Source organism: Hippopotamus amphibius, chromosome 2 (genome assembly GCF_030028045.1).
Source record: "Hippopotamus amphibius kiboko isolate mHipAmp2 chromosome 2, mHipAmp2.hap2, whole genome shotgun sequence".
Taxonomy (NCBI): Eukaryota; Metazoa; Chordata; class Mammalia; order Artiodactyla; family Hippopotamidae; genus Hippopotamus; species Hippopotamus amphibius.
The window spans coordinates 161,824,757-161,851,867 of NC_080187.1; the positions used below are offsets into that span (position 1 = coordinate 161,824,757).

The 27,111-nt window shown below is 36.9% G+C and overlaps 1 protein-coding gene across 7 annotated transcripts in view; it reads right to left on the reverse strand.

The window, feature by feature from the left end:
* LOC130844741 (signal recognition particle subunit SRP54) overlaps nt 1-27,111 on the reverse strand; it is a 70,329-nt gene that overhangs the window by 19,845 nt on the left and 23,373 nt on the right. For 3 of the 7 annotated variants that reach the window (XM_057720840.1, XM_057720841.1, XM_057720839.1), the window contains 9 exons: nt 26,355-26,505; nt 25,133-25,281; nt 24,732-24,832; nt 24,141-24,227; nt 21,080-21,153; nt 20,768-20,876; nt 16,171-16,341; nt 13,356-13,451; nt 11,960-12,467 (listed from right to left, as the gene is read on the reverse strand). In XM_057720840.1, the coding sequence (XP_057576823.1) occupies nt 12,376-12,467; nt 13,356-13,451; nt 16,171-16,341; nt 20,768-20,876; nt 21,080-21,153; nt 24,141-24,227; nt 24,732-24,832; nt 25,133-25,281; nt 26,355-26,505 (1,030 nt within the window). In that variant the 3' untranslated portion in view covers nt 11,960-12,375. The other 4 variants (XM_057720843.1, XM_057720842.1, XM_057720845.1 and 1 more) reach the window with 3 other exon arrangements.

A 27,111-nucleotide genomic window follows, 5' to 3' on the forward strand; every position in this document is an offset into this window, starting at 1 on the left:
CAGGTCTCGACTCAACTGAACATGACAAGTGGGCTTCCAAATCAATTAGTGTAGTCCCTGAATTCCTTCTTGCAGGTTACCTTCCCCCTTCTTAAGTAGGAGAAAAAACAATTCCATATAAAGACTACCCTGTGAAAAAGTTTTTGTTAAGCAAACTACCTCATAACATTAGAACGATACTCACATTTGGGCTCCATTCTCTAGGAATCTGTAGTTTGGGGGAAATGTCTTACTAACATTCAGGTAGTTAGTCTCAAAAATGAAGCTCCTGAAAAGCTTGGTTCTCACTGAGGGTGGGAAGATTTCTACACAGAAGCAACTCAGGTTTTTAACATCAAAATTGTATACTCCTGAGCTGGTCTCACGTAAAGCCATTTCTTCATTAGTTTTACCTGGCCAAAGAGCCTACACTACTACTTCGGGCTACCAAATCCAAAACAAAACAAACCTCCAAACCTTACCTAATGCTCTAAACTTAAGCTGTCCAATACAGTAACTACATGTGGCTAATGCTCACTTGAAATGTGGCCAGTTCAAGCTGAGATGCGCTGAAATACACAAAGGGTTTCAAAAACTAGTACCACAGAGAGACTCTGAAATATCTCAGTGATAACTTTCATACTATTTGCATGTTAAAATGTTTTTCAACAAATTGGGTTAAATAAAATAGAATATTAAAATTAATTTCGCCGGTTTCTTTTTAGTTTTTTAACGTGTCTTCTAGAAAATGTACAATTTACAACGTGGCTGGCATTGTATGTCTACTGGACAGCGCAGCTCTGAGCCTTAGTTACCTCCCTGGTGAAACAGGGATAACGCGTACCTCATGCAAAAGTTACAAGGATTAGGTCGGGGGGGAGGCCTGTAAACACCTAGCACCTAGTTGCTATTTGCTAACCAAAGGGCAGATGCCATGTCAGGCGCTCCCACAAGGGGCGACCGAGACGTGATCGCAGCCGGCGTCACCTGGCTTCCAACTACTCCAAGGAGAGCCTTTCGGGGACACGCCTTCCTTCTCGCGCTCGCGGACCCGAAGCTGCAACCTCACCGCTGGAAATCCGAGGCCGCCCCGGAGTCTGCGGCGCAGTCAGCGGCGGGGCTGCCCAGCGGCGCGCCGACTGCGGGGACGTCCGCTCCTTCCCCCAGACCGACGCTCGGAGGCGGGGACACCGCGACGAGGAGCCCCGGAACGCAGCTCCGGCGGGCGGCCTGCTCCAAGGAAGGCCTGGCAGGCCAAGAGGGCAGGCGGCGGGCGCGGCAGACAGGACGCAGGGCTCTCCCGGCCTCAGCCTCGGCGGCCCCACCTACCTGCTGCGCTGCTTCCCTGAACGCCGCGGCGGCCGCAGCTCCCGAGGCGGCCCCTGCTTCTCCTCCCTCCGCACGGTTCACTGGCTCCCGGTCCATCGTGGTCGCCGCCACAGGACTGCTGGCGCTGGCGAGATACAAGGTAAGGGCCGATAAGCCCGCTTCCATCCTCTTCCTCCCCGCCCAGGCGCGGACGGAGCCTGCTGTCAGGAAATGGGACTCACCCGCAGCGCCTGCCTTGCGCCGCGCCGGGCCACGCCACTGTGGGCGGGGCGGGGCGGCCCTGGGGTGGGGCCGGTCTGAGGGGCGGGGGCCACCGACGCCCCGCCCACCCGGCTCGGCTCCTGGGGCCGGGCTGACCACAGCCTGGACGGCGCAACTCCCGGCTCCTGCGGGGCGGGGCGGTGCCTTCCGCAGTACCGTTTCCGGCCCGGCCCACGTGCGGAGCTCACCGCCTGGCACCACCAGTGACGTCATGCCTCGTACCTGTACCGGGAGGCTTGCTTTGGGATCTTGGCGCCGCCACTCACCAGCTGCATCCTGGGCAGTCACCTCGCAGACCTTGGTTTCTGCACTTGTGAAATGAGAACAGCTGCGTAGTGTGCTTCAAAGGCTTGTGATGAAATGTGGTTGCCGAAAATATATTTTTTTAATGAACAGCTCATGCTTCTTGTTCCATTTCTTCTGTGGATGACAGTCCAGCCAAAATACTCTTGAAGTAAGAGCCTCAGAGGCGAATTTTGCTTACACCTATCTGAAATACTTAAGTATATGTAACTGTAGAAAAAGTTAAGTGAGACCTGAAGGAGAGCAAAGGGCTAGCAAGCTTCCATTTTAACAAATGTGAGGAATAATTTATCTATTTAAGGGTGTGTGTGTGCGCGCCCGAGTGTGTGTTTGTGTGAGAGGGAACATTTCAGACTTTTCCAATTTTTCCCAATGTTCAACCAAATTAAAAAGTCATGATTGCAATGATTATTGCATTACTCTAGTTGGAGCATCTCCAGGTAAATGGTCTTTTATTGTAGTTTTAGTATGAGAGTTTGCATGCAATTTTCACTAGCTGTAGAGGTCAAAACTAAAATACATTATTTGGCCATGGAGGAAGGGCTTCATTTGATACTTTAAATTTCATTTTCATGCCAGTCAAAATTCATAAATGCTCCCCAAAGTTACAGCCTAGCATATCTTCTATTCAGTGTGGCAAAAGCAGGCCTGAGACCCCCTACAACCTTAATTATTCTTTTCTCTCCTGTGCAAAAGTTCTTTTTCCTTACTCTCTGCTTAATATTCTTGTACACTTTCTATCCTGCATATAACTATGATAACCTGAAAACCAAACCGAAAACCTTAAAAACAAAAGTTGGTTATCTAAAGCCATCTGTATTTTTTAAATTGTATGGAAATTCATAATCTATATTCTGGTAATAACATGAAACTAGCTTGTTGCTAAGGTACACAAGTGGCTCTCTAGTGGCATTAGCAAGGGGTTGAGACAATCCAAAACAGCAAAAACAAACTGCAATAAATTGAAAAGAAAAATAATGAGCCAATTGTTAAAGGTTTCATGAATTGGCTTTCATAAACAAGACAGTTCTACATTACATGTATTCAAAAATCCCTTTCCTCTTACTGGCAAGAAGGGTAGTCAACAGCTTTTATTGTTAAAAATCAGTGAAATGTTTATAAATGCATGATTTTATTTTGCAGAATGGCAATTACATATCAAATTACAATTTTAACTGCTGAAGCAGAACTTGTTTTCATGGTTTACAAGTACATTTCTTAGTTTACTGAAAATTCAAAATGCAAGTCACATTCCAACATGAACTAGAAGTATTTCCTAAGAAGAGTTATTTTTAAACACAAATACACAATTGAAGAGCAGTCTTTTCCAAACAACTCATAGCAACAGAAAAGCATAGAAATTCTAATGGTTTTATTTGAGGCATTGACATTTTTATCATTATTTCCATACTGTAGACAACAAAGCAACATGCCAAATCTTTTTCACTTTGTAGTAAAGTTGTATCACTATGACAAAAAATAAATTCAGGTATTACTATAATTTACTTGAAAATGTAACATCTAAATTTATTTATCTAATGATGCATAAAGAGCTAAAAAGGTAAATTTAGATCTACCTATTTCTGTGAAAGGCTGGGACAACAAAGCTAAATAAGGATTTCCCTGGTGGTCCAACAGTAAAGAATCCACCTTGCAATGCAGGGGATGAAGGTTCAATCCCTGGTCGGAGAACTAAGATCCCACATGCCAAGGCACAACTAAGTTTGTGCACCACCAACTACTGAGCCCAGTGCACCTCAACTAGAGAGCCTGTGTGCTCTGGAACCTGTGCGCCACAACTGGAGGAGAGAAAACCCACATACCACAATGAGAGAGAAGCCCACATTCCACAATGAAAAGTCCTGCACGCTGCAATTAACAGCCTGACCCAGCCAAAAAAACAAAAAACAAAAAAAAGCTGAATAAAATTCAATAACGAGGAAAGTCCATCAAATAAAAAACAGGACTTTTAAGTGGTTTTAACATACCTACGTATATATTTTAGTAGAGAATATTTTTAAGGTTAACCCACTCCTCAAATAGGGGGATACAGTTTCATAATCAATCATGCACAAGAAAAAAATGTTTTAAAAATGTGTTAAAAATAAAAATGCAACTTTAGATTGATTTAAAGCAATGGCCACTCCTGATCTGGTCAATTTGGCTAACAAGCTGTCTAAAACAAACACAGAGAAATGCAAGACCACTAAAATGAATTTGCAGCTGCAGCATCTGACTGCTGCCATTCAGTAGTCACCTCAACAGAAAGACCAAAATTCTCTCCAGGGTTCCTTCCAAGGCCAGGTCCCTGCCACTATCATAAGCAGCCTGGCCATTGGAAGAAGAATTGCCCAAAGTTAAAAAGAAGGCCCTGTTTGCAGCCCAAATCTGCTTATTCTGACCCTTCTCATGAACTTTCTGAGAAATTTGATAAGCACCTCCCTGTTGTAGACACTCATGATGGTCCAAGGAAAGTGTTGGGGTCTTCCCAGTACTTCCACTAACACCACTGGGAGAATTTTTATAGCAGCTGAGGCCCTTACCACTCATGTGGACACAAGAACAACTTTGTCTGTCTTGAACCCCACCAGCCTCAAGGTGCTCTTCCTCAGAGTACCGAAATGGTCCAGATGGTGTGAGCTCCCAACACAGTTATGAAGGTAAGCAAGTCAGCCCCCTTGCCTTTTGAGATAGGTCCTGTGCAGGGAACTCATCAGTTCTTTCTTGTTCCTTCTCTCCCAGTACACCTTTTGGACCAAGATCTCCTGGAAAAATTACAAGCTAACATTTCCTTTTCCCTAAAAGGAGATATACACATACAATTGACTCCTCAAGGTCTACTTCCAGCTCTAGTCCTGATATTGAGATTGCCCTCCTTGCTTCTGTCTTGTCACTTCCCAATGACAAGGATTTGTTCGATTCTGCTCCTTCTACCTTATGCTCTACCTTATCAAATGACACAGAACACATTCATTAGGCTCCATCAATTAAGATCCAGGTAGATCCTAATAAACCTCTCCCTCACCTCAACACCACGCTCTCAGGCCTGAGGCCCTAGAATGAATTCGTCCCACTGTCAAGGCACACTTCCAGAAGGGTCTCATCATCCCATGCACCAGTCCCTGTAACACACCAATCCTTTCCCCAGGCAAGTCTCATGGCCAAGTTTGGTATTTTGTTCAAAATCTCTAAGCCATAGACAATATAATCATACCACGTCACCCCAGAATCCCCAACCCTCACACCACCCTCAGTTTAATCCCTCTGAGCACACGGTTCTTTATCGTCATAGATTTATGTCGTGCTTTCTTCAACATTCCTGTGCATCCAGATAGCCAGTACCTGTCTGTCTTTACTTGGGAAAGACATCAATATACTTGGGAACATTATGCCTCAGGGCTACAGAGAAAACCCTACTTACTTTTCACAGATATTAAGACGAGACTTGGCCAATGTGAATTCATGATCACCATTGATGAAATCTCTCGTTACCTTTGTTCTAATTGCCATCATCATAGAGTTGCTCTATCTCCTTCACCATGCAATAATTGATGATACACCAACTTGCCATTCTCCTTCTTATACTTCTTACAGACACATCCTCAAGGAGTGGAAATTTTCATACATGGGTGCATGAAAGGGTGAAAGAAAGTGACCGAAGTCCTTTGGTCCCTGAAGTTTGACTGTGAAGGACTGAAGAATTGAACTACTGAGACTCCACCTTGTGGCTTCAGGTTTATTACGGTTCTTTGCCCTACTACATACAGTGGGAATCCTCCACTGGTGGTAATTCTACAAAAACCATATTATCTTGCCAGAACTCTCCTGGGAAGAAGCATCTGGCTCCAACTCTTGGCCATTCAACTAATCTATTCAGCTTAGGACTCTTTCTTTAACCAAGGCCATGCGCCACCCTTTCTCCTCTTTATATTAAAATGGCTGATTTTACTTGGATAGTTCTTTCACTAGACTTGTTATTCTTTCTTTGTTTTTAAAGAGATTGATTGATTGATTATTTTCTGGCTGCACTGGGTCTTCGTTGCCGAGTGCAGGCTTTCTCTACTTGCGGCAAGTGGGCTTCTCATTGCGGTGGCTTCTCCTGCTGCAGAGGATGGGCTCTAGGCACGCAGGCTTCAGTAGTTGTGGTGCACAGGCTTAGTTGCTCCGCGGCATGTGGGATCTTCCCAGACCAGGGATTGAACCCATGTCCTCTGCATTAGCAGGCGGATTCTTAACCACTGCACCACCAGGGAAGTCCCTAGACTTGTTATTATTTTCTTAAAATCCATCCAGAACCCTTATGCCTGGAAGAAAAATGCCCTAGTCTGCATTTCCCAAAGTCCAGCCACTGGAGGAAATCTAACAGATTGTTGGCTATGCCATTAGCACCATCATTCACCAAACACTGGGATCCTCTTGTCTTAGCTATCCCGTCTTACTAATATCCCTCCACCATGTCCTGTTCAGAATTCATCTATTCTCCCACCAAACCACGTTTGCCTACTTGAATTCACAGCTCCTTTTTCCTGTTTGGTCAACAGAATCAGAAAAAAACCCCAATAGTTCTTAGGAACATTTGTTCCAATAGGACCCTGCAGTTACCCAGAAACAATGGCTCTCATCTTTACCTTGCTGTGCAACAGAATATATCCTCATGATGACCCCCACATATTCCAACAAGGAAGGCTTCTAGGCTGCTCAAATATAACTGACCCATGGTTTAATTTCACCTTGACAGCGCCTTTCTCTGTGCCCCATCTGCTATCTTTATGGTTGGAAGACGTCCTGCCTCAACCCCCCTAGCCCCAGGTTCTCAATGTTCCCTAGGATTTTTAATGGCCCCTTTGTATTAAATTCTCCACAAATTACCAAATAGCACACGTGCTCTACTTCCTGACTCTGCTGAGAGATCTCTTCTAAGGGATTTCAGAAATATCTAAGAATTATATTCCCCAAGTGGAGGATTGAAACTATGGACAAAATGGTTCAAAATCTCTCTGCCACCATAGCAGACATAGCTAATGCCACAGTCGTAGCATAAAGTGACCAAGAAAACTCCCTAAACTCACTTACTCATGTTATATAACTGATTTGCCTTGGACTACCTTCTGGCAGAACATGGAGGCAACTGTGCCATCTTAAATACCACCTGCTGTACTTGGATACATACTTCTGGTATAGTAGAAACTCAAACTGAGGTCCTACAAAAGAAACCCACTTGGCTTCATTCTGATACCCTTAACACTCCTCTCATGTTCAATTTGTTCAGCTGGTTACCCTCAAACATTGGATCTTGGTTCAGAACTGTTCTGTAAACTAGGTTATTGCTCTTAATAACCATTAGCTTCTTTAGATTGATAAAGTACTTGCTTAAATTGATTACTTCTATACTTAACCATTCTTCTGCTCGGTTAATTTTTGCACAGATCACTATGCTTGAGACAGCACAATATCACAATGCCGCCAATGATTTTCCTGGTCCCAACCCTCACTCTGAGGGACATGATGAATCCAGAACAGGCAACCAAGCCACTCCAGCTATGTGGTTATGTGGGACTAAGTGATGGTAGATTTAAGTAATCTTTTATTTTTATTTTATATATTTTTTCATTAGGGCCATATCTCAAAAAAAAAAAAAAGGAAAGGAAAGGAAGAGAAAAAATACAAAAAACAAGCAAAAAATTAAAAAAAAGAGGGTAATGTACAAGTTTCTGTTTGTATAAAGTCATGCTCTATTTCGGGAGAGCAACTGATCACAATTTGCTTCATGAATCAAAGTGTGGAAATGGTTGCACATGGATTGATTTAGACAGTGGTTACCAGTACAGACAAAAAGAAAAAAATACAACTAAAAGGAAGAAACACAACTTCAAAGATTTTTCAATGACAAGAATCCACATTTGTATTTCAAGACATTGTAGTTTAAAAAAAAAAAAGGAAAAAAACGATGTAAATTCCTCCTTTTCCTCTGGCTTAATGAATATTATTTATTCAGTATAAAATCTTTATATGTTCCACATGTTAAGTATAAATGTATATTAAATCTTGTTAAGCACTGAAAAAAAAAAGTTGCTCCAGTGATGTTTTCTCCAGGAAAAATCATAAGCAAAAGGGGGAAATGTGAAAGGAACAATGGCATAAATGACTGAGACATGCCCTGAGGACCACCAGGTTCACTGCCCATGCTGAACTTTTGCTGAACTCTCTAAAATAAAATTGTTGATATTGGCTGTGATGTCAAAAGGAAAAAACAATCCTGAGAACTGTACCTTTTCTGGCCTAAGGAAACCATACCTTTCCCTAATAACAGATGAGATGCATTTGATAACCCAATTGCGTATACAGAACAAATTTACCCTCCCATCCAAATTCTTGGTAAACAATAAGAAGGAAACTGTAAAAAAATCAAAGGATACACATCAACCTAAGGGCTTCACACTCCCTATATTTCCTATCAAATGGAATGTCAAGAAACAGGTGGGTATTTCTTATACTTCTGCTAGAAATAAAATGCTGAACCACTTAATTCCCAAAGTCAGAAATTGTGGGCCCATGGATATATCCAGTAAAAACCCTTACCTCTTTTGGGTTACGTCTTTAATTCCCTCCTTCTATTTTAAAATCATAAAAAGCAAACAAGCATGATTCCTAAGTTATGCAGATATACAGATATTACATGTTCTCCTCCCTTGATGTACATATGGGACTTTTCCCTGGAAGGTCACAAAACTTTTGCGTGTGTTGCTTAAGAAAATTAGACCACAATCATAGGATATTACTCACTTCTGCTTTCCATCAGAAGAAAGTCTTTATGTCAGAGGAGGCTCAGGCCTTACATAGGGGATTTTCTTAGTGTCAGACTTATCTAAATTATCCCTCCTACAAACAGGTACTGCTGTGCAATTTCTTGATTGCTTTTCCATTTATGATCCAACTGGTACCAAGAAATGCATTGTTTTGGGCTAATGAGAGAACCTTTCAAGCCAAGTGAAGCTAAAAGATATAAATGCACTTCAAATAATGATTTTGAATGAAGAGACAGAAAAGTTATGAGAGTTGCAAACAGTAGCATAGGCATGCCAACCTCAAGAGCTTGTGTGACCCACATTAATATTACCAAAGGAAATGTGTCACAATTTACCAGCTTACAAGTTGTATTTTCATTTTAAAAGTATCCAAAAATTACCTTGTACTCAATATGCCCACATTATAGACAAGAGGTCAGTAGAGAAAGACAGGGCCTAGAGTCTTGGGTTAGCAATTACTCAACAATGAACACAAATAAACTGCTATCTACACCTAATGGCAAAATGTGGGAAAAAAACTCATAGCAAAATTTCACATCACATCAATAACAAGCCACAGACTATACAGGTGATCTAGAAATAAAATTTAAATATCCCCAAATCTGAGATATAAATTCATCATTCCTGTAACTCATGGCTCAGAAGCAAAGAAGGTATTAGGTTCCATTGTAATGCAATAACTTAATGTTCAGAACATGGTAACTAAAGTTTAGAGCAGAATTTTGAAGATGACTCTGTTTCTAATCCAGTGAATACCAGCAATGAACAGAACAGATCTGAGCTGTGATGATGGCTTTCTAGTTTTGAATATGATAACTTACTTGGCTTCATTAATAATTATTACCAGGTTTTAAGGAAGACCAAAACTTACTTACATTTAGTTGTTATTTAGCCATGGTTCTCACTGACATAGTTTTTATTAGAGCTCATTCAAATTCTGTGGTTATTATTTTTTATTATAATAAAATACTTGCTTTTACTGCATACACAATCAACAAGCTGAAATTCCTTCACATTTATTTTAAACACTTTGTTCCATTTTTTACTCAAATTTTTGCTTATGTATAGTACTAGAAAGACCTGTAAAAGAAATTCATTCAATTTTATTTTATATTATGATTTACTTTTTAGGACCTCTACATTCACTGACATAAGGTATTAATATTATACAAATTTTACCAACATTAATATGCATGATGAGACTTTAGTTATTTCCTGGTTTTACTGCCTTCTCTATATCAGTATTTTTGGTAACAATACATTTCTTTTTAGCTATGTGCACTTATGTCTATTCAAGGTAGTACAATATTACTGCATATCAGAACTTAGGACTTCTCACATTATGATATACTGTATTTATTTGAACAATATAATGATTTATGTAACATACTTTAAAATTGCTTTTACTACATGATGAAAAGTAATTAATTTTTTCCAAAAAAATTCCTCCATAAAGTTGTAATGCATTGTGTATACACCTTATATCTTTTCAAGCTCTTTATTGGTATCTTATATCTTATATGCCAGCAAATATGATACTTGCAGAATACTGACATCCATCAGATTAAATTATTAATTTGCCTTTTCTAGGTATTGTAGTTTTCTGATAATTAAGTTCTGTTTGTTCTTGTTCTAAAATTACATAAGCATTGTAAATATAAGAAATTATACCTAATTTTATGTTTGGACATATTTAAGTAACACTATAATAAAATCCAGGAAGAATCCAATATTATATGATATTAGATGTAGCTGGTGCTCTAAGTTGGAAATAGAACATATCTCAAAAAGCTAAGGAACCAATTTTAACAGTAGTAAAAAATAACAGGAAATTTGTTCAAATTATTAAAGAATTTAATTTTGGTATACAGTACTTATGGTTTCAAAAAATCAGTACTTGGATAAAAACTGTAAGAACTAAAGGATAGCTTTGTAACTAAAAAGATGCCAGGTTGAGGAATTAATGGAATCAGAATTTTAGAAAGCATCTCCAATTTCCTCATTTTATAGGAGAGGAAAGAGAAATAGAAGCTGAACTACATGTTCTGGATCTTTAGTTATCCTTTGCCATTGTTATTTTTGCTTCTGAAAAATATCATTTGCATCAGACACAAAAATACTAACAATGCCCAAAGCCATAAAGTTTGGCCAAGTGTCTCATTTCCTTTTTTGGTCAAAATGTAAAAAGTGGCACCCTGAGGACAGAAATCACAAAAATGCATGCCCAGAAAAGGTGGTATGCATCAGTTTAATAAGAAATTAATTTGGAAAACAATATTTTCTCTGTTGTCAAATTTCTATAGGTGGACCTTATGATGACATTTCTGCAGAACACAAGATACATAATTTTTACAGGGTATACAAATATTCTATAGGAATATTAAAGCTTTTAGCTGGTGAAAATGATTTAGTGGGATATAAAATCTTTGCTCAAATAAGAAAATCGGCTGCATTTTCTATGTAGTTATTTTCTGAAGATACTTTGGTTTTTAAGACCCTTTTAAAATGCCTGAGTCATAAAAAATTAATACTTTAAAAACTAGCTATTTCTTTCATTCTCTTCTACTACTACAAATCAATTCTTTGCTGAAGATCAGTTCATCCTAGTTCAAAATCAGTTCATCCTAGTTCAAAATACAGTTACACCATATCTATTATCTTTATGATGTCAATAATGAATAGGTATAATAATTATTTTAGTATTTTAAATTAATTCCATAACTTACTTAAAAGCCATTGTTCTACATGAACTGTGCAGCAATCCAAAGTAATCAACAACCAAGTCAATCTTGTCATGGTCTCATTGTTTTTAATATATAATAGTGACAGCCTTATATTTGCAATTATATTCCCATTAGGAGGTCTATACATTAGCTATTACCATCAAAGTATATCAATTTCTTCAAGCAAATTTTTGGTATGTAAGAAACATAACAAAATTGGCTTTTCAAGAAAATCAAATATTGCCATTAAGGCTTCAAAAATATGAGGTAAAAAAAATGCACATTATATACAAAACATTGAATTGTGAACTGTAACCAAATTCACAATTTCAACTTAAATGGCAGAGCTTAGATTTTCTATGGCAAAATTATCTTTATTATTCCAAGTTAAACAAAAATTCCTAATACTAATGGTTACTCTACCATATGTCCCAATAAAGGTATATTTCTGGGAATAGTTTTAAATATTAGCTTTCTGTCTGCCTTTTAACATGATACACTGGTGATTTTAAACCATAAAGAAAGTTAACAACCCCTTAACTTATAACGACTTTGAAGTTTATTTTACAGCACTTTTATTGAGACATCATGTAACTACTGACCAGGACTGTTTACAAATGTAATGCTTGGCCTTTGAGACAATTAAAAACTTTTAAGCATCAATACTAGAATTTTACATCATGATTTGTTTAACTTAAGAAATGTTATGATGGTTGAAAACTAGCAGAAGAAAATCTAAAGCAAAAATATAATGATTTCCACAAAAACCATATATTCCTCCCTTATATGAAAGGGAAGAAGGGAAAAGAAAGGGAGGAAAAAGAAAAGGAGGGGGAATAAAGATGAGGAGAGAAAGAAAAGGGACAAGACAGGCAAGAAAAATACTTTTTTTCCCGTTTGCAAAAAGGAGGAAAACTCTGAGGTCTCAGCAAATAATGTAATCAACTGAGTCAGTTTATATTAAGGCATCTTCTTTACATGTTATTGAATCCCATCATGCCTTTCATATTGCCAGCAGCACCCTGTTGAAACTGCCTCATCATCGACTGAAGTCCTGCCATACCACCTAGAGTGAGAGTAGAATAAAAGCAGATAATTATTAAATAGAATTTGAAACATGTTACTTTTGCCTGATAAGTACTTGAACTTCTAAGAAATATACTGGGTTCTGATTGCAATTTGGTCATCAGCCTTAAAGTACATAAAAATTTGTACTATCACCAGTATTCTCATCCATAAAAGAGAATGAGTATCTTACCTCACCACATTATGAGGAATACATACTACACAAAGAGATCTTAAAGCAAACAGTACCTGTCACACAGTAGGGAGTCGGTAAATTTAAACAAAATTTTTTTTCCTGGTAAGTCTGAGTCTTGTAAATAGTAATAAATTGGGGCTGGGGTATGCGATAGTTATTTCATAGGACTTCAAGTAAGAAAACAATTCACCCTTATTGAACATCTACTATTATATGTGCCCAGAACTGTACTAAATGCTTTCCTATCTATTAGCTCATTTAATCATCATAATTTCCTGACGAGATATTACCTGTGATTTTACAGAAGGGAAAAGTGAGGTTCAGAAAGTTTAAGGAACTTTTCATAGGTTATATGGTAAAAGTGGAATTGGGTTTTCAAAATCGTTATATAATTCCAAAGTCTCATCACTGAAACTATTCAGATTCTAAACTAAGGCCAAAGGTCACCAGAACAATCATTACCAAAAGATGATTAAGTAGCTCGCTCAAAAATCACAAACAGCAGCAGAGGCATGAATAAAACCTCAGCTTATACAGCACTATTACAACCATTCAACTTAGAAGTTAGATGGCCCTTTTCCTCAAATCATACATTGTCTGAACAGATTTTCATTTCACAACAGAAGGCTTATTAAAACTCAACCCTTATAAGCTAAACCATGCATTAGCAACTGGCAACAACTCTGTATTTACCCATGTGATGAAGAACTCTTGGATCCATCATTTTGGCCATTTGTTGATTCAATTTTGCCATCTGTGACTGGCTCACATTCTTAGACATGTCACCACCTGAATAAAAAAGGTTTTGAGTCGATACAGACAGTAATATAATCAGGATATCACAGAAACTGAGTAAATATAAAGAAAAAACCCTATGATCTTATCAGTCTAACACAGTTATTCCTATTTGTACATATTCCCTTCTAATCTTCATCTAATCTTTATCCCAATTACATACAGATTTTTGAGAAAGAACAAGTGAAATTCAGTCAAAACTCTACAGTAAGAAGGTAGCCAATGAAAGAGATGCACACTAGGGCAGAAAAGGTAAGAGTATCCTTTAGAAAATAACTGCTGTGCTCTTAAGAGACAGAAGGCCAAGGAGATCACTGATGCAACAGCAATGAATAACTACAGCTGCTTCAGCAAAACTATTTATTTCAAAGGAACATTAACTCTGGTACTTCTCAGGAACATTTGTGAAAATGCAAATCAAAGCTGATCCTGATTCTCTGATCAAAACTGGCTAATATGAATAAATTAAATGAATTAAGAACCATGAATGAAAGAAGATATATTTTTATAAAACATGATAAAATCTGTAAAAAATGTTTCATAATTAATAAATTTGTGTAAGATGTGAATTCTATGACCACTGGTGATTCGTTTTAAGAGATTTTGTCTCTGAGGACTTGAAACTTCAAAAAATTATTAAGACTTTGGTGTTAAAAGGACATGCACCATATCCACTGCCCGCTTCATCTTGGTTGTGCCTTTACTGAGCAGTCAATGCTTAGACAAGATCTGGCCAATGGATCTGCAGTAGTTTTATCAAGAACAGTCAGGGTCATTTGGGAAAGATGTTAAACTGACTTAATGTGTTTACAAATCAATATCTGAAATAACATGTGATATTAGGAATTACAACCCATTTTAAACATGTTTGTCTAACTTTTCTTCCTCGTCACAAAAAAGAAAATAGGATATAGCAGGCAAGGAAAATAAGGACACTGTCAAAGACAAAAGGTGATAAAAACTTATGCAGATACTCATCATTTTTAGAAAGCTATTCAGTGGTATTATTCATCTTTGGAGCTTGCCTAATCAATATTTCTTAATAAATTCATTTTAACAGTGTTCATGACATAGAAAAACTTTTAAAGACAGGGCTGGGAGGAACAGTTGATTTTAACTCTTTCGAAAAACAAACTTATCTTTTTACCTTAGACAACACATAGCAAAATAAATTCTAGGTGGGATTAAAAAGTAAAACCTAAAAAAATAAAAACACCCAGAATGAGCAGAAGAAAATATAGGTGACTATCGTGGTATCAACATGGGGAAGACTTTTATGAGTATAAAAGAAATCAAACCAAAAGGCTTAGCTGCATTAAAAATGAAAACTTGGGAGTTCCTAGTGGTCCAGTGGTTAAGAATCCACCTTCCAATGCAGGGGATGTGGGTCCGAGCCCTGGTCGGGGAACTAAAATCCCACATGCCACGGGGCAACTAAGCCCACACACTGCAAATACTGAGCCCATGCTCTCTGGAGCCTGCACACCACAACTAGAGAGAAGCCCATGTGCCACAACGAACCGCCCAAGTGCTGCAACAAAAGATCCCACATGCTGCAACGAAGATCCCACATGCTGCAACGAAGATCCCGTGTGCCGCAATGAAGATCCCATGTGACGCAACTAAGACCTGACGCAGCCAAATAAATAAAATAAATTTTTAAAATAAATAAATAAAAATGAAAACTTCAGGGACTTCCCTGGTGGTCCAGTGGTTAAGACTCCACGCTTCCACTGCAGGGGGCACGGGTTCGATCCCTGGTTGAGAAACTAAGATCTCACAAGCCGCACAGTGCGGCCAAAAAAAACAAAAACAAAAATGAAACAAAAAATTTCATTTTAATTAAAAATATAAATAAAAATGAAAGGCAAGTGAAAATTTGGGGAAAATATCTGCAGATATAATCCAAGAATTTTAGAGTTATTACAAAGCAATAAGAGAAAAAATAAAACAAATGGACAAGGAATCTAAGTAAGAGGGGATTCACCAAGAAAATTCAAACCAGTAAATGTACGAATAAATGTTAAAAGTGAGTAATCTAAAAAACATATTGAAAACCATTTGACCATCAAATTGGAAATACTAAATTATTACAAACTTATTCAGCATCTACTATGTTTCTGATCAAAACAGACAAAATCCCTGACCTCAAGGAAAACTGCACAGAAACTGATACAAGAATTGATACTGATATAGAACTGATACTGATATGAATCAGCCTAAACATCCAACAAAGATGCATTGTGCTAAACACAGATACATGCCATGCGTAACTGAAATAGTACTCAGTGGTTAAAAGTTATATTTTGAAGACTATCTGACAATATGGAAAAGAAGTCATGACGTGTCAGAAGAAAACACTAGTTATATCAAATGTTATTTGCAATAAGACCCATGGGATTCTCTGGGGAGTAAAGGTAATGGCTGTTTTAAATTTTTTTCTTATATTTCCTCATATTCTCTAAATTTTATAACTTCACAAAAATAAAGTCTTTAAGTGTGATTTTTAAAATATTAGTGTTTATTACCTTGAATCTGAAAACAAATAAATCACAGATAGCATTATAAATCCTGGAAGTACTTGAATATAACATGAAATTCAGCAGTATATTTTCTAATACTGGCAGTACTCCCTGGCTTTAATTTTTAGTTTCTCAACCTCTTTCTTTCCTTTCAGTGTGTCAGCTAATGGTGAGCTTGTTATTTTTCTTACCTTTGAAAAGTCCTTTGATACCTCCCATCTTTTTTACCATCTGTGCAAATTTGGTATATTGTGTCAAAAGTTCTTGAACATCTCTCGTTGACACACCTGATCCTCTTGCTACTCTTTGGATTCTTCCTGGTTGCTTACTAAAAACCTTGGCACCATCAGTACTGTCAAGTTCTGTAGGCAAAGGTCAATTACTTTCACGTACACACAATTAACATTCATTGTCAAAGCAGTTACATCCAAATATTTTACACACAGAAAAACAAATATAATGGTCAAACCACCAACCAGATTTAACAAAATGTTATCAACTGCCATGTCTGCATCTGATTTTTAAAAATTAAACATGGAATATATTGAAAAAAAATTTATAGTATCCAAAAGCTATAAAAACAATGAAACAAATACACATGTACACACCCTACAGTTTAAGTAAAATAGAACATTCTGAAAATTTTTCTTTAAAAAATGTTTCTTTGTCCACCCTTTCCATATCTCATATCCAACTGCTCCTCAGAGTATATACCAGAACAAGGTATATATTTGTTCAAAAAGGAACAAAAGTGCTCACCTTAGCTCTAAATAACTATTATCCTTTAAATCATAAATTTAGGCATATAAGCAAGTAGAAGTAGGTAGGTTCTATCTATAATCAACAGAATAATTGTTGTATTTCGTATATAATCAAGTAATTACTACCAGTATTTTAATTCTTTCTGTAACATAAAGAATGACTTAATTCCTTCCAGTGTTTTAATAACTCTTAGAATGCAAGCTACATTTCTTATGACATTAGTTGCATACAATCTCGGGAACAAAATTTCTTTTATGTCTGTATGCTCTCCATAATATCCCCCAATAAGTGATCACCTAACCTTGATCTTAATAACCCCATGAGAGGTGACCCACTATCCGAAATAATTCAATCTATGCCATTCTATTATACCTGTAATTATAGAAAATCTTTTCCTGTATTACAGTGAATTTGTTTGCCTGATGTTTCTTTCTATTTTGCATAGATATATCCTTGCCAGGAACAAAGAATAAGGCTTTCAAATTATTTGCGAGCCACCACGTCTCCTGTGAATGTTCTCTAGGTGACAAATATCCAACTCTTTTGACTGTTCCTCTTATAACATGGTTTAGAACTCCATTTATCATGCTGATTTCCTAAATACATCTTCTAATTCATCTATGCCCCTAAGCATATTGTCCAGGAGTGAACTGAAATCCAGAGGAAGACTGAGTACCAATGCAATACAAATAAAGATCAAATTATCTCACAATAAACTTATAGTCCATTAAAACCTCTAAATTCCATTTCATAAATGCAGCTTTTAAGCCACAACTTTATGATAAAATATTTAGAAAATGTGTATTACATTCCTCTCAAGAGCTCAAATGGAGTGAGAGAACAAAGACAAGCTAATAACAGCACATTCTGGTAAGCAATATGACCGAGTTAATAAGCAAAAAGCAGAAGTGGACATAATTCAAAGAAGAAAGGAAGTCAGGAAAGGCTCCATGCTGGTGGTTTCTCTTTACCTGTGTAGTCGTAAAGGACAAGTATGAGTTACGTAAAGAAGAGAAAGGAGCAAGGGACATTCTAGGAAGCAGAACATGGATTCCTAGAATAAATGAAAGTGGTTTTGTATAGAAGGAACCAAGCATGGATAAGAGCTGAGAGATTTAAGATGTTATAAAAGTAAGTAAGGACAAGATTATAACAGAACTTGTATGCCAGGCTTAGGAGTTGGGAATTAATCATGAAGACTACAAAGAGCCATTGAAAGACTTTGATCCCAGAACTGCTGTGTTTAGAAAGATTACTCTTGTGGCGCTGAGGAAGACAGATTACAAGAGGAGTGGAAAAAGAGAAAGGGATATGTTAGGAGGCTACTGTTGCAACCCAGGTAAGGAATGATGAGACAGAGGAGAGAGAAGATATGAGAAATATTTAGGAAGTATAACTCACTAACTCCAAGGTAATGTTAAGGTTTCTATATTCCACTTAAAGTGATAAAATACTGATATGAATAGAGTGATGTTAAATATGTATATATATACTGTAATACCTAGAGCAACCGCTAAGAAAACTATTCAAAGAAATATACTAAAAAACACAGATACATTAAAATAGAAAAATAATGTTCAGGGGCTTCCTAGGTGGTGCAGTGGTTAAGAATCCGCCTGCCAATGCAGAGGTCATGGGTTCGATCCCAGCTCCAGGAAGATCGCACATGCCGCGGAGCAACTAAGCCCGTGTGCCAAAAAAAAAAAAAAAGAAAAATAATGTTCAAACAATCCACAGGAAAGTAGAAAAGAGAAAACAGAAGAACAAAAATCAGAATGAACAAACAGAACAAAAGAAATCAGTTAAAAGAAATTATCAGAATTATTAAAAAGAAAAAACATAACATTGATATGAAACTCACTTCAAACATAATAATATGGGTAGGTTAAAGGAAAAAGCATAGAAAAAGATATACAATGTAAACAACTAATTAAAAGAAAGCTGGAGTGGTTGCACTAATATCAAATAAAGTAGAACAGGACAAGAGAAGGCATTACATACATAATGATAAAAGGGTCAGGTCGATTCAAAGGAAGGCATTACATACATAATGATATAAGGGTCAGATTCACTAAGAAGACATAACAATCCTAAATATGTGTACACCCAACAAAAGAGCTTCAAAATATATGAAGCAAAACTGACACAACTGAAAGGAGAAAACTTAGGCATCTCAATACCTCTATATCCATAATCAACAGAACCACTAGCCAGAAAATCAGCAAGGATGTAAATCTAAGCTGACCCCAGTCTCTAGCTTGGGTGACTGAGTAGATAGATGGAAGTGCCACTCACCAAAGGAGAAGCACTACGTTTTGGACCTTAGGTACCTTAGAAAACCCTCAAACATGTAATAGAAATGTCTGTCCACCATATTTAGTGAGCACCTAGACAGAAAGTGATCCAGAGTATAGACACTTAAGCCAAAAGCCCAGCTTCTCCATTCTCTAGCTAGTGACCTTTGGCAGATTGCTCAACTTCCCTGTATCCTAATCTCTTTAAAAGCTAGATTGGATTTTGACCCCAAAATTGTCCCTTAAGAGTTGCTGTCAGTTAATATATGTAAAGTGCTCAGGACAGTGCCTAGGGCAGAGTAAACACCCTAGATATGGCTGCAGTTATTAATTCTACATGCAAAAGATTTTACGATGTTGAAGATACAGAGATGAGAAAGACAACCTTATTTGGGTTACTATGAAGGTCTAGAGATCAAGAAAGGTAGAGACTACAAAAAGTAATCAAGTAGTAGACAAAGTACAGATGTGGACGAATTATCCAACAAAAATGAGCAGAATAATAAGAAACACTGGCTAAGGATAGAACCCTGTAGCATATATTCATTTAAGAGGTTGACTGAGGATGAGACTAGTGAAAGAGACTGAGTTAACAAGAAAGGTAAGGGTAAAAGTGGGGAGATGGTATAATGGAAACTAAGAAAAAAGGGTGATTAACATCCAATGTTGTAAAGGCCAAGAAAAAGACTGAAAAGTATCCACTAGAGTAGACCCAGCAGAAAGTTACTGGAAATCTTTATATGATCTATTTCTGAGTAATGGTGGTGACAGAAGTCAGATTTCAGTAGTTTGAGAACACAAACCATTCTTTTAAGAAGCTTGACTGAAAAGAGAGACAGAGTAAAAGCATGAGGAAGAAGTAAAGTCCAGAAAATGTGAAATTGTGAACTTAAGAGTGTTTATATGCTGATGGTGGAAAAAGTCAGTAGTTAAGGAGAGACTGGAGATACAGAAGAGGATTTTACTGATGGAGAGAAGTCCTTGAAAAAGCTTGAAGAATGGTTTGTGGCTGTCACAACCTCATAGGTAAGGTGGCCAAAGGTTGAAAGAATTCAATGTCAAAAGCCTGTATTTCTTTGTAAACAAGGACAGAGGTCAAGTGGTAGAGCAGAAGGCCTAAAAGGGTGATAAATGTTTGGCATGCCTGCTGGGATGAATTAGAAAGGGTGCTAAAAAACTGGGAAAAAGATAAAGGGGTCATGAGCCTAGAAATGTTCATGGGCTGAGGACCTAGAAGTACAGGAGAGAGGGATAATGTAGGATTACAGGGCTAGTGCAGCATACTTGAGAAGACCAAAACCTTTAGCATTTCAGAGAAAAGTAAGCTGGTAAACATTTGCTTACACTGTCCCTCTTATAGATTCCCAATTCATGTTAGCACAGTAGAGCTCTGAGGAGACATACAATAAATAAACTTATTCAGTTTTTTAAAAAATCTCAGCATTCCCCCCAATTTATCTGACTACAGAACTTCTCTTTCAAGTTACTTCTATCAACACCCAGAACTAGTGTTCTCTCCACAGAACTCATTTGGAGATGCACTGTACTCTCAATGATGAAGTCAACCCAATAATCATAACACTGAGTAAGAGCTTTCAAGCAGCTACAAATCTCCCAAACAATAGTCTTTCAGTCTAAATTTTTCCCATCTTGTCCACAAGAACACAGTGAAATTCTCAACTTGCTGATATTCAGATCATTGTCCTCCAAGTCAAGTCATCTGCCACCTTACCTTGATCGTTCATACTATCCATTATTGTCATTAATTTCTTTAGCCTTGCCATTGACTCTTGTTCATTTCCTTTGCTCATGAAATCTGTTCCAAAACCAGGGATCATCCCCTAAACAGATGTATTTAAACATAAAATCATTAATAGCTTGAGATTAATTGTTCACATTTAACTAATGGCTTTAATATTGATACTAAGTTTTAAAAGCATCTATTTTTACCCAAGTATTAAAGTAATTAAAGCAAGCGTATCTGTTCTTAGAAATTTTAACAAAAACAAAAGAGGTTAGAAGAAAACTTTTTAGGATAACTAACCAAGATCTGACTGAAGGGGCCCATTTTCATGATATTTTGAAATTGTTCATACATGTCTCGCAACGTAAACTGACCTGAAATACAATATAAATGATGCAGATATATTAGAGAATGAACATTTCCATTCAACAAAACTAATATTTTCCTTAATCAAGCGCTCATCTTGAAGCACACTTATAAAATATCCAATCAATAAATATTCACTGGGAAGTTACTATGCACGAGATCACAGGATGAATGCAGTGGAGACAGATCCTATCTTAGAGAACCTCATATTCTATCAGAGAAAATGGACATAAACAAATACACAGGAAATGTGAAAACAAAGGAGACAAACTATACCTACTAGGATAACTGAAATTAAAAAGTCTGACGGCACCCAGAGTTAAAGCGGATGTAGAACAAGCAGAATTCTCATATACTGCTAATGAGAATGTAAAAAGACAAAAACACTTTAGAATATTATTTGGAGTTTCTTACACAGCTTAGCTGCCCAGGAACTGGAAAATGGATAGACTCTGGACGAAATACTACTCAGCAATAAAAGAACAGGCTACAGGTTAAGTACAACCACATGGACGAATATCAAAAATATTATGCTGAGTCAAAGAAACCAGGTGGGGCAAAAAACACTCTAGGATTCCTATAACATGAAGTATTTACTGGGAAGGGGAATAAGCAAACTTTCTAGAGTAATGGGAACGTTCTGTTTCCTGATGGAGTGCAGATTATTGTGCATTTGTCAAAACTGATGGAATGATATGCTCAGAATCCAAGCATTTCATTACTATGTAAATTAACTTCAGTAAAAAAAAACAACAGAGAAAGAACAAGACAAAGGAGAAAGATTATTTTCTATTTTTGTCCTAAGATATAAACAAAAAAGGTATTTGGTTTTAGGCATTCTGAATTTGAAGTAGCAGTACAATATCTTAAGAGAAATGTTACAGTAGGCAGTTAGAAATACAGAATTAAACAGTGGTAGAGAAGGTTAAGGCTGAAATATGCATCTGGCCATTATACAGAAACAATAATAATATAGAAAGCTATGATAATATAGGAAAGCCACTGTCAAGGGACCCAAGTGAAGAGTTTGAAAACATAAAAGGCAGATAATACTGTTAAATATTGGCAGGAAAGAGATAAGAGAAAGGTCACTACATCTGAAAATCAGGAGGCCCTTTATGACATCAGAATGTTAGAAGCAGAAGCAAAATGCAGAGACATAAAGACAGACCTAGGAGTCAGAAAGCAGACTGACTAGGAATATATTACCCAGTTCAGTATGGTAGTAGAAGCAGTGGTTGGGCTATGTATGATAGAGGAAGGCAGGGGGAAAGAATCAGGCGATAAAGGATAGATTGATTCATTCAAGAAATATTTACTGAAGACCTATTAAGTGCCAGAAATTATACTCGGTACTGTGAACATAAAAGAGGAAGAACACAGCTATGAAACCTAACTTCATCTTCAAGCAGGGAAGACAGACATCAAATAATTGTGATGAATAATACAACAATTACAGGGTCCAATGGAAACATACAGCAGGGGGTTCTAACTCGGTCTAAGGATAAGGTAGAATGTCCCTGAGCACATTTAAGGAGAGACTTGAAGTATGAGTAGGAGTTAGCCAGCCTGGCTGGGGTAAAGGAAGACAGAAGTAGGAAGAGGAGAGGATAACTATCTAACAGGCAGAGAGACCAGCAAGGGCAAAGGCCCAGAGGTAAGAGACAGTAGCGTACATTTGAGAAATTGAGAGAAATTCAGCATGACCAGCCCACAGAATGCTAAGAACAACAGTGTCAAAACATGACTTGGAAGATGTGGGTTAGATGATGGAGTCATTCAAAAATACTCTAAGGGCAATGGGAAGCTGATGAAAATTTTTAAGAAAGGTAGTAATAGGATCAAATTTGCATTTCTGAAAATCATTTCGGTTGGAGTATAAAAAATAGATCCAAGGGGAAAAGTCCAAGAAACTGGAAAATCTGTTATAAGACTTAGAATAAGCAATCTAGACAAGAGATGAACTTGCACAGTTGCTGGAAAGCAGAGGAGGAAATGGAGATAGTTAGGAGGTAGAATCACTAGGACTAACTGACCGATAGGAAAAGACTGGGCCGAGTGAGGAAGAGAGATGATGACAACACCCAACTTTCTGACTTGGACAACAAGACAATAGATATTAACCTTTCTTGATGATAACAATGGGGTGGGAGGTTGGCATGAGAATAAAGATCGGCTGAACTAGGTGTCTAAGGAACATCCAAGCACGGTCTAGCAAACATACAGATATAAGTCTGAAGCTCCAGAGAAAGAAGATGGCCTAGAATGATCCCTGAAAAACACCAACATTTGAGAGGTAAAGGCATAATGGGTACCTGACAAGATGAGTGAGAAGAAGCAAAGAGGCAGGATAGTATGTGGCCATGGAAATTAAGAGTAATATCATTTTGAGAAAAACAGAAATGGTCAATACTAATATACGTTGAACACTTCTGAGGTACTGGACATTTTACATATATCAGTTAATTGAATCTTCACAACTCTATGAAGAAGATAATTAGCATTATCTACTTTTTACACATAAGGAAACTGAGGTTAAGTAATTGGAAAAAATTATATGTTAGATTAAAAAACCTCAGCTCTTAATCATACTCCACAGGAGTTGTCTTCAATGTGGAGTGAACAAAATACGTGTATTTAATCCCATTCTTTTAAATTTCTTTTTATGTTTCATTATATATAAATATAAAATTTATAAGGAAACAAATTAGAAGAGAGTATTCTAACTAACTCTGAACCTGTTTTACTCCAAGGAACCCAATGAAAGCTTCCATTTTAGTCCTAAGGCAATTTGATCACAAGAAAGAAAAACATTCAATTCTACAACTGCTCAGATGTTTGAGATTTTAAATGATTAGTATATAAGTCATCTAAAAAAATAAACATTTGAGAATTGACTTGAATGGACTTATCATTTCAAACAAATTATGGTAGCTTTATCAAAAGAAATCAAGGGAAGTCATCTGAGATTAAATGTCTTTTGCTACTCATATACCATGTTTCAGCTTCTCTATAAGGGCTTCATTGTCATCCAACTTCAACTCGTTGACTTTATCTATCAGTCCTTCGATGTCACCCATACCTATAAGACCCAAAAGCAGAAATTAGTAACTAATAGTATACCTGTTTTACATTATGCAAAAAGAATGCACATACATAATAAGCCTGTGACATAGGCAGCTCAGGTATTTCTACTACACTTTACAGGGGAGAAAGTGAAGCTAGAGAGCTTAGGTGACAAAACAGGAACTGCAGCCCAGGGTTTAATTCCAATCCATGTTCTTGAACACCTAGAGACGTTATGAAAGTTTTGCTGCCCTTATCACTGCTATTACTACAACCACAAGCTTCTGAATTGAGTTCTAAAACTTTTCCAAATAACTTTCCATCTAATAGCTCATTTTACCACTCTCACCACAGGAAGCAGATATCCATCATCCCTATTTTGCAGGTGAAGAAGAAAAATCACAGAAGGAAATTATTTTCCTGAACTAGTTAGTGAGAGGGCAGAATTAAAATCCTAATCTGTCCTAAAAATTCACACTATTTCTTGGAGATTTTTCTACATCCCCTCCACTGTACACACCAAGAAGTTTGCTGATGAAAGGCTGTGTTTTGAAAGGTTCAAAGTCATCTATATGTTCCCCTGTACCAATGAAAATAATTGGACTTTTTGTGGCAGCAACTCTGCAAAGAAAAAGAAAACACAAAATAACCACAAAAAGGAAAACAAGTTTCTAGCAGACTTCAAAGCTAATTAGACAAAGGTACATAGCTCAAGTTTCTTTTTATTAGCTAAAACAGAGCTGTATCATAGCGACTCCAAAATTCTGTTTCTATTTAAACTTCTTTCATAGGTCACATTAGGTCCACTATTAGACTATATTTTAAATGATTAATAAGAAAGGCATACACACACACACACACACACACACCCCCCCACCATGTAAACTGAAGACAAAGGACAACAGCGTCAATGATACTTACGCACTGAGTGCACCACCTCCCTTTGCATGGCCATCAAGTTTTGTCACTATTACTGAGGCTACATCTACTTTATCTTTAAAAGCCTTAGCCTGGGCTTCACAAGCCTGCCCAATGGAGGCATCCATCACATAAACAATGTTATCAGGTTGCTAGAAAATTTAAACAGAAAAGATACATATTTTTACTGACTTCAAGCAAATTTTTTCATTAGAAGCTATAAAAATTTATTATAATTATTCAATCAATCAATATTTACTGAGAGAATATTATGTATTAGGCCCTCAAAGTGATGAGTAAGAAAATCTTTGTCCTTCTGGGACCTATATTCTAGTCACTGGAGACAGATACAAAAACAGACAAATAAACATTTCAGATGTAAATACAACAATTAAAATGGGGTAGAGAAAATCAGTTTCGAGGTGTGGGAGGCTTCCTTCAGTACAGGGGTCTGGGAAGGCCTGTCTGGAGGTAACATTTGAGCTGAGGCCTGAATAAAGAGGAAAAAGTTAAGGCACGATCTAGAGGAATCACACTCTAGGCAAACTGAACAGCAAAAGTAAATCAGAGAAGAATAAAAAGTAGAAGAATGTATACTGAAACCAAAATGAATAAAAGAGAGGTGAGGCTCTTTCCCTTAGCTCTGCTCAACTAGGTCAAAATAATGACACAGCTAAGAAAAAACAAAAACAACAACAACTTATTTGTGTTAACCATTAACCAAAGAATTACTGCCAACACCTCAATGGCAAAACATGGGCTCATAATATGTGCTACAGATTACCTATAAACCACTTCTCCCCAAGTTATTTCCATCACAATTTTAAGGAGACACTAAATGATGCTTAATATTTTTAAATGCTTCATTTTGAAATCTTTCAAAATTCATCTAAAGCAAATGTTTCTAATTTAATTTACATAATTTACAGAAAGGAAAGTCAACAGTTATTAAAGGTTAATTCCCAATTTTTTTGTTTGTTACTTTTTCTTATACATACTAATAAGATGAGTAAGTGAGAAAGGAAATTTTTTAACACTCATGAAAATTTCATATTAATGTGGAAAAGACTAAGTCCTTATCATACAGATCAAGGAGTCCAAAACAGAAATAAATTACTTGGAATCTGTCTTACAGGCAAAAAATAATTTACATGTTCATAAACTTAATCAGGGTTTATAACTATAATTAAAGTCCTTATAATGTTGTTAAATTGAAGCTACTCACTATAGCATTAGCAACTTGAAGCATTTCTTCAAACAAAGAGTCTTCTTGTTTATGGCGGCCACTTGTATCAACAATAATAATTTCAAAATTTTCATTTTTGAATTTCTCCACTCCTTCGGAGGCAATGATAACAGGATCCATTTCTGTATAGCTATTGAACATGGAAAAATGGTTTAACAACAACCACAACAGCAAAACTTCCAAATACTAATAATATGGAAATTCTTAGTGTACCCTTAATCTACTCTGAAAAAGACATAATGATCACAATTTCAATTTAGAAGTATAAAATCTAATAAGTATTAAATATAACAACCCAGCTCTAGAGCAGCATGAAGCAGTACCCATTTTTCCAATTATGAAATCCTGTGTGATTGTGCTGTGTATCTTTTCGGAATGAGTTGTGTATTCCTCAATTTTTTTTTACATCATCTTTAATAACTGAACTTGTATTACATAGTGTTTCACACATGCTTTTCCACTTAACACCCTTTTGTAAGCCTTTTTTTAATGAAGTATGGTTAATGTACAATATTATATACATTATAGCTGTACAATATAGTGAGTCACAATTTTTAAAGGTTATATTCCATTTATAGTTACAAAATATTGGCTATAATCCCTGTGCTGTACAATATATCCTTGTAGCTTATTTTATACAAAATAGTTTATATCTCTTAGTCCTCTACTTCTATATTGCCCCTCCCCCCTTCCCTCTTCCCACTGGCAACCACTAGTTGTTTTCTATATCTATGAG